Source organism: Anarrhichthys ocellatus, unplaced genomic scaffold (assembly GCF_004355925.1).
Source record: "Anarrhichthys ocellatus isolate YVR2014 unplaced genomic scaffold, GSC_Weel_1.0 scaffold19, whole genome shotgun sequence".
NCBI classification, from domain to species: domain Eukaryota; kingdom Metazoa; phylum Chordata; class Actinopteri; order Perciformes; family Anarhichadidae; genus Anarrhichthys; species Anarrhichthys ocellatus.
Window position 1 is genome coordinate 1,813,465 of NW_022280049.1, and position 8,341 is coordinate 1,821,805.

The window sequence follows — 8,341 nt, forward strand, 5'->3', positions numbered from 1 at the left end:
TGTGTGTGTGTGTGTGTGTGTGTGTGTGTGTGTGTGTGTGTGTGTGTGTGTGTGTGTGTGTGTGTGTATATATATGTGTATGTGTGTACTTAGATTGGTCAAATTTGCTTCTATGTTGGACCAAGCATATTTTTTAAATGACATTTTGAATAAATCATTCATCTTATTGGGCTTTGACGAACCATTGACTGAGATTTCATGGTTTTCTTGAGACGGATCCCCCAAAGTGATGCAGAATAGAAGGCTGAAACCTATTAACATTTGTAAAATAGTTTGTTTTTTTCCCCTTCAACAAACATGGCACAGAATGCCAGTTTAAATGCCAAGCTTGTTTTTCCCAAACTTGCACCAACTAGTATGTTGTTCCTCTTTTGAAGTTTAGCACTTCCGTGATAAACTTCAGGGATAAACACAATGCCAGCTTGTATCCAACTTGACCTTTCCGGGATCTATTTCTTTCTTGTTTCCTTTCATAATCCCGCGCTCCCCTTAATGCAGGTGCTGTGTCACTATTTGGGCCCCCTGGGGTTTAATAAGAACACACAGCCCTTACATGGGCCATCCAACCCCGCACAGCTGCACAGATCCGTGTGTTTACTGCTATTTACTAAATAGTCTTCTCATTGCAACACTGCTTCTGCCCCGTTATAAACCTGCACTCCTCTTTTTTTTCATTAATTCCCTGCTGTCTTTTACGTCTCTGTTGATCTTTGAATCACTCCCATCCTTTCCCACTTCTTCCCTTTTTGTGCATTCCCTTGGCTTATTCAGATCATCTTAAGTGGTTTTAACTCTTTGTTTTGGTTTGACCTGAAATCTGTAAACAGAATAGTTAAAAGAAACACTGCGTATCAAGCACGCTCTTTCAACGGACAGCCGAGAGGCCTCTCGGTGCACCTTGATGGAAAATCTGTTTTCCATTTCCACTGTCAAAAGATCTTTACCACCATCCCCTTCATGGGCATTACCAGGTAGGAGCGCTGCATGAATCCACTCAGCCGGCAGCCGATATCATCGCTCTCACCTTCCATATTCCTTTAAACCAGGAGTAGCCCTACTTGCTGTGCAGTGGAGCACAGTGTGAGATTTCGAGGGGAAAGATGTGTTCATTGAGCCACGGCCTGTTAGATGTGTATGATCTTTTAATGAGCCCGGTGACATTTATGTGACACTGGATTAAAGACGGAGAGGCTGACAAGCTCTTTAACAAGCTGACCTGTTTTGGCCAGGGGGTTAACTATGATGTGGCAGCAGGGCTGTAGTAGTACGGAAGGAATTTGCCGTCTGGAATGATGTGAAGATGAGTCAGACGCCCTCCATCACTTTCGGCCAACACTGCACAGAAGGAGCGAAGGATTGGAGCCACGGCAGAGGGAGTTTTCTACTTCTTCTTCTCAACTCTTCTCACTGGGAAGTGCTGTTGTCCCTTCCAGACGGGGCATATTACTCTGAAGCTCGGGTCACACAGGCCGCACTGGCAGTTTTTGATATTTGTGCTTAAGAAGCACTTCTTTTTGGTCCCATCTTTAAAGCCTAGTAAGAAAAAACGTTTTTAGATTCTCTGTCACCTACCTCCTCTTCGGTCCCCCTTTGTCTACTACCTGCCGATATGCTGCCATGGTTATTTCTGCTTCCCTCCACATTGTCCTCAGTCTCTTCCCCGTCCACCATTACACCACCCCGTCTTTTCCCTGCCGTCTTCGCGACCATCTGTTGGTCCAACTCGCCACTCTCTCAGAATGTTCAAAGCGAGCTCGGTAAAGTTGTTTTTTCTCTTTTTCTCCCTCTGGCCTAGCCTGCATGATGAAGGGTCATTATTTAAACCCCTCTCTTAAAGATGTCTCTGCGCTCTTCAGAGAAAACTAATTGGAGACAAAGGGAGCGGGAGCACGTCCTCCTAATGACAAAGAAGGTCCTCGCAGCCCCAGACATGACACTTTTGAGCCCCCCCCCCCCATTTCTAGTTAATCACACTTGTCCCTTACATCTACCATGCGACCACTTGTAAAAATGATGAGTAAAGTTTTTGGCCAGCGTTCTTTACAAATGTTGCTGCATTCTGTGTTCTTTGTGGGTCAAGCTGGCAGGCTGTGGGTGTAGCTCAGTGTCTGCTCTCAGCAGGTGATGGCTGCAGTGGTCATTAGGCTCCGTCAGGTACACTGAAGGGCTGTGGGGAGGCTGCACTGGAACCACAGTACAGACTGGAGCAATAAGCCACACCATGCTTGTCTCATTAGGGGTAGGAACTCACTTTGACCTGAAAGGAAAATCCTCAAAGCTTTATATATCAGCATTATATACCAGTCTGTGATGTTCAGTGGATCACGAAGGTTATTTTGTGCTGAAAGTTTTGGAAATTTGTTTTCTGGGCTCCCCACCCTCAGCTCATCATGGCCCAACATTTCCTGCTTTCTGGTGTGAGACTACCGCCTGTGGAGATATCGGTGTCTCTGGCTCGTATAAGAGGAATCTCTGTATGGTGGTTGAACTTCATAATGTCAAGTGGTGGTTGTTTGTACCGTTTGTTGCTGATTTTATTGGTCTAGGCTGTTTTTATTGTCAGTGAGCAGAAAAAAGTGAAACGCATCACCAGATAATAAAATGAGCTTAGACATGCACAGAACAAGAAAAATGCTTGTTTGTTCTTCCGACAGTGTTGTTGAACTGAAGCCATACAAAGATGGCTACATTTTGATGGACTTCAGTCGGCAGTATACTCCTTCAGAGTTGTCGGATGATTGCACACCGTCTGAAATCCCACCCCACCCACCTTTCCGTCATTGAAATTGGGGCTCTGTATCCGACTCATATCTGTATCCTCTCTGAATCCAACATTCACACCCACTTTGCGCCCTAATTGGCCAGCTGTGCAGGGGTGAGAAAGTAGCCGGGGTTTGAACTTTCTTTCTTCTTTACGGAACTATTTCTGTCACTTTTCACTTGTACAGATGTGCAATCCTGTGAATACCCTCCAGAAGAGACTTGACTGTCTCTGACAGAAGCTGTGTGGCATTATCTCCACATTTAAGCAATATTGGATCCCCCCCATGACAGCAGGCGTTTCACAGGCTTTCTATGTAACGGCTATAAACAATCACATCTTATGAACCACTTCTTTTCAAGCATAACGCGGTGCTTAGTCTGTACTACATCTGATGAGAAACAGCCAAACCTGGCATCGATAAGCACCTCTCCACTCCCACACTTTGTGATCAACTACAACTAGTGCACAGCCTGCTTCTCACTTAAGATTTAGTCAGAGAACGATTTCCATTTTTTATTTTTTTTTATTTATTTTATTTTTTTTTCTCCTTACTTTTTAGCCTCCCAGTAAAGTCCCACCGTTATGCTCTAATAGACTCTCTGTGGATCCCTCCTGACTTGCCTGGCCAGCTCTGTCTGGCTGGTCCTTGTAGCGAGCTCTTGTAGGAGTACACCCCTACTGCTGCTAGCTGAGGCTTGTTTTTATAGGAATGTGCTATGTTTATTGTCTTTGTTTAGCCCTTTGTGACATGCATGATTTTGTTTCTTTATTAATTGACTGACGGCTAGATAAACCCTGTGACTTGTGTGCCGGTCCTGGAGGGTGTAAAGACAACGTGGTCCTGATGTCGGGCACAGCGCCTGTAGTTGAGTGTGTCTCTACTGTGAAACTGTTAAGAGCCAGGCCGGTAGGGTTATGTGTTTCGTTGGTGCGCTGCTGGGCGAGAGAGAGAGGGAGAGAGAGAGTTTTGACATGCTATGTTTAGGTATTACAAATATCTCAGCCACTCACATTCCTGCTGTCGGGATCCTGTTTTGGCCCCCACTGTTGCTATGGTTAACGCACCTGTGCGTCAAAAGTAGTTTTTGGCAGAGATGGACACTTTGAATACATTCAGAAAGTCCCGGACAACACAAGTAAGTAGTTGCTATAGTCAGACGAGTGGGGATTTCTGTCACTTTGACACTTTCAGGCTGATTTTCTTCTGCGTATACGTTTTTTCGTACCCATAACTCTGTAGTTTTTATGTGTTGGAATCTCATCTCCCCATCTTTCACACGTTTAATTCCTCCTTTGTAGTGTTTTTCTCTGTAAAGTCGAGGTTTATTGTTGTGGGAATGACCGAAATAGACCCATGGCTGTAGAAGCATGGTTAAAGCAGTCACTGCACAATAAGTGGCTGTTTAGGTGCAGGAAATTGGGTTAACATGGTTGAGAATGTTCTCTGCACGAGAAAATATCTGATAACGAGGCCAAAAACCCCGGCTCTTTAATTGCATCAGAACCTTTACAGTTAAGCGTCACCTAAAGTCTATTGGTATAGTACACGTCGGTGCATGTGCCAAGTTGTAAAGTCTGCATGAGGCCCACGTTTGTCGACTCCCAAGTTTTCATCTTTTTGATGTGAGAGCTGCTGAGTTTGAAAACTGCTTTACATCATTTATGGACTGCTGGCAGTTTAGACATTTTCATAATATATATACAAGCATTTGGCTGAAGGGGGGAATAAATTGTTCTCAATGGAAAGGATTTATACTGTGGTGAATGTCATGAGTGCTGGATGCCTTGTGTGATTAGTATACTAATTATATCTTTTCTCTGCTGACACTTTTTTTGTTGCTTTGTGTAGCAGTCAGCTGAAGCCCAGACTTGCAACTTAGAGCTTGTCTTACATATTATCTTACATACAGATTATCAGCCGTCATTGAGACTGAAGCTGCTGAGATTGTTTGGTCTAAGCTGCGAGTCTCGAGTCTTATCCTCAGTCGTGCTGTAAGAGGGGTAAGAAATCCAGAGTCAAGCTGAAGGGGGTGATTTCCCTCTTTCTGTCGGAGCATCTGCCCACCCAGCGTCTCTGACGCTCTCTCCTCCCCTGCAGTAAAGTGAGAGGCCTCACCATGTCGCTCCATAAGGATGACTATAGCCCAGGTCAGTTTACCTACTGTCATTAGTGCTGGCTCAGGACACACACGCACACACACTTTGAGCGCACTGGTAAAGGAGATGGACCGGACCACCCGAGAGCTCATTGCTGGTGGGGATTACCCGGGTATCCCAGAATGCACTGGGTTCCAGCGGGAGCATCTGTACTGTCATTTGACCTGCAGCTCCACTGACACGTGACCAGGTCCACAGTCAAAAGTGCTCCTCTTTCATGCATTTGAATACAACCTACACACGGCTTTCATTACATACATAGTTTAAACTTTAGTTAACGGTAAGCTACAGCATTAATCACGTTGTCTATGAGGTGAGCAACGGGGGTATTTTTCACAGTATGACAAGAAGCGGCCAGCTCTTGTTGTGGCCTTGTGTCTGGCTGTAGTTCTACCTGATCTAAAATGAACATAGCTCAATCTGTTTAGTTAGGAATCAACTCCAAGCTGTACAAAATATTGCAGCAGTTGGTTTATCACTTTCAAGCGCTGGAAATTTGTAATTCCGCGACGCAGGGAGCCGTTTGTTTTTGTGTCGTAGTCAAAAGTACATGCCAACCCTCTCCTCCTTCAGACCAGACCACGGGCAACGTATCTTTTATGGGGAACTGACAAATCATCTTTCCCAGTTGAACCTATGGGGGGGGGGCCACTGGACAATCGTCGTTGTCACCGCGGAGTCAAATGTGGACTTTGTCAAACGATGCGATCGTTTGATCCTGTGCTGGCATCTACGGTGGCCTTTATTTGACCTGTTGCTCACCTATGTGGGCAGAGAAGAACAGGATTGATGCCAACGGGCTCGTGTGTGCTTTTATACCCTAATTAGAGAGCAAAGCAGCAGTTGTATTGCTTGCTGTGCTGCTGCTCCAACATGTCTGGTTGTTCAGCGTTGGCCTGGTTCTGTCCTGATTGAGTGTGATGGCGGGGAAACATCAACATGCATCATCAGGTTCAGTATGCATGTGGCCCTGTCTGCTCCTGCCTGTTTTTACCACCTTATCTGTCACTGTCTGTAGTTGTAAGACCTAAAAATAAGTTCTTCTATTTTTGTGCAGTTCACTCTCCCCCCCCCCCAATTCTAGGGATCCAGTTTCGCTCCGTCTGGTCTGGTGTTTATTTTCAGTTTATTCAATATAGGTCTGCAATCACTGCTTAATTTTCTAGTGTTGCCGTTTCTTTTTTTTCCTCCTTAATACCAGCGAAGTCTATGATTAATTTGGTTAACAGCGTCGCACTAATTGTCACAGTTCAAAGTGAGATGAAGACAGGAAAGCAGAGCCCATCTGCGAGTTCGCCGGCGTTGGAGGTTAATGATGCAACTTCTGCGTGACGTTGTTTCCAGATTGCAACGGTTCAGCTTAATGTACGGTCGAGACAAAGAAAAGCAAACGTGCTTCAGGGGGAGAAATCCAAACCGTGTTTGTGTGAGCCGAGCCTGGTCTAGCTCTCCTAATTTTACTCAGGTATTGTTTTTCAATAACACTGTAGTCATGGAAACCAGTTTGTTTATTTAGTTTGATGTGGTTGATTTTTCAGGTCCGTCTAATCCTCCTCACAGAAGTTTGAGGCTGTTTTTTTTTTTTTTCTAAAATCCAAACATTAGAAGCGAGATGCGGTTGGGTTTGCGTGTTCAGGTCTTGTTGACCTCTTTGTGTTGTAACAACGCAGGTGAACACAAGTTAACTGGTGCCTCGTTATTTCATATGAACATGAAGCTGCTGCGTGCAGGATGGATGCACAACTGAAATCTTGCTGCTCCTCAAACCAAAGCAATGTCTAGTATCGGTTGCCCAGTTGTTAAGACACGCACACTGTGTGTTGCAACATCCTTAGTTGAGTTTGGGGATCTTTATTTCACGTCATTCTTTATCGTCTCTCTACTTTTGACTACTAATGATTCTTTTAACTGAATTGATTTTAAAATGACAATTTTAAAGTCTTGAGAGGAAATGTTGAGGCACACATCTAGGAATTGGATTTGAGTTTGGTTTCAATCCACCTGTGTGTTGAGCTAAAATCCACGTTAAAGAGTTTATGAGCGTCTCAGGTCGGGCTGTCACAGCGTTGGTTGAGTCTGGTAAAAATGTTGGCACGAGGTAGATCGATTACTTGCTCTGGAGGAAGGGAAGGCTCAGACATACAGGGAGAGAGACCTCGTACCCATCTATGTTTACGAATTTCTCAAATTTAGTTTTTCAGCACTTTCACATATAGGATATCACGGTTGTTCTTTGTGGTGTTTGTCCCAAGTGCAGTTTTACCCAAAGTTGTTTGAACAATGCATGAAATGTTGGCATTGAAACCGTTTTTTCTTACTGTAACCATTCATCCTGTTCATACTGTTTAGAAATCACTTCCTAATGCGCTTTCAGTGAAAGTGATTGGGGAGAACCTGTCCTTACATTGCTGTGCTGCCAGTCTAAATATACAGTAACCTCCATTACTCAGATGGCACGTGTGGCCTTCTTCTTCTCTCCCTGTCCTCTCAATGATGACTTGAAACCAGGCGGCAACCTCCGCTTCTGTCGAGTGAAGCCAAGTGTCTTAAAACTTGCATTCTCTCTACCGACCAGCAGGGGGCGACTCCTCTGGTTGCAAAAAGAAGTCCGGTTGTATAGAAGTCTATGAGAAAATGACTCTACTTCTCACGTGATTTATTGTGAACATGAGTTTATGATCTCACTCTAGTTTCAAGTCTTCTTCTATACAACATGATGTTCATTTAGTATGGTCCATTCAGAGTAAAATGGACCATAAAGCAGGGTATGCTTTAAGGCGGGCCTACTCTGATTGACAGGTCGCTACCACTAGAGCCATGTACGGCGTCAGTTCGTCCCTCCGCATTCCAACTATGGTAACTTCTGTTTATCGGTAGCAAAAAATAACAAGATGGCAATGGCCATAATCCAAAATTGCCGAACTCGAGGCCTCAAAGCGGCCACAAACGAATGGGTGCGGTCACGATGACTGCGTCCACTTCTTATGTACAGTCTATGCTTCAAACACACCGTGACGCTTTCTGTCTTTGTGTCATCGTTCTGCTGTAGGATCCCTTCCTGGCCGAGATGCTGCAGAACAATAAGGACCAGATTGTGTGTTACCACGAACACGACTCCCTGCTGGAACACACGGAGTCAGAAGCCCTGAGCGAGGAGGATCGCAAGGCTGCCTGGGCCGAGTATGAAGCAGAGAAAAAGGTAGGCGAGGACAAAAAAAACAAACGGATGTGCATGCTACACCCCGACATATCCACCAGTTCCAAAATCAAAGGCACAGACGTGCAGCATTTAGCCCTCATGTCCATCATTCTCCAAATCATTGACTTCAAAGTGCAAGGTGAGCTAAGCGAGGCCCCGCTGTTATTTGTCAAGGTGTGTGTGTGTGTGTGTGTGTGTGTGTGTGTGTGTGTGTGTGTGTG

The 8,341-nt window shown here is 44.9% G+C and overlaps 1 protein-coding gene across 1 annotated transcript in view; it reads left to right on the plus strand.

Annotated features, from left to right (window-relative positions):
* Positions 1 to 8,341, plus strand: part of atrx (ATRX chromatin remodeler) — a 31,642-nt gene that overhangs the window by 20,131 nt on the left and 3,170 nt on the right. Inside the window, exon 30 of the mRNA XM_031857872.1 lies at positions 7,971 to 8,120. Within this exon, the coding sequence (XP_031713732.1) occupies positions 7,971 to 8,120 (150 nt within the window). The remainder of the gene's footprint in view (positions 1 to 7,970; positions 8,121 to 8,341) is intronic.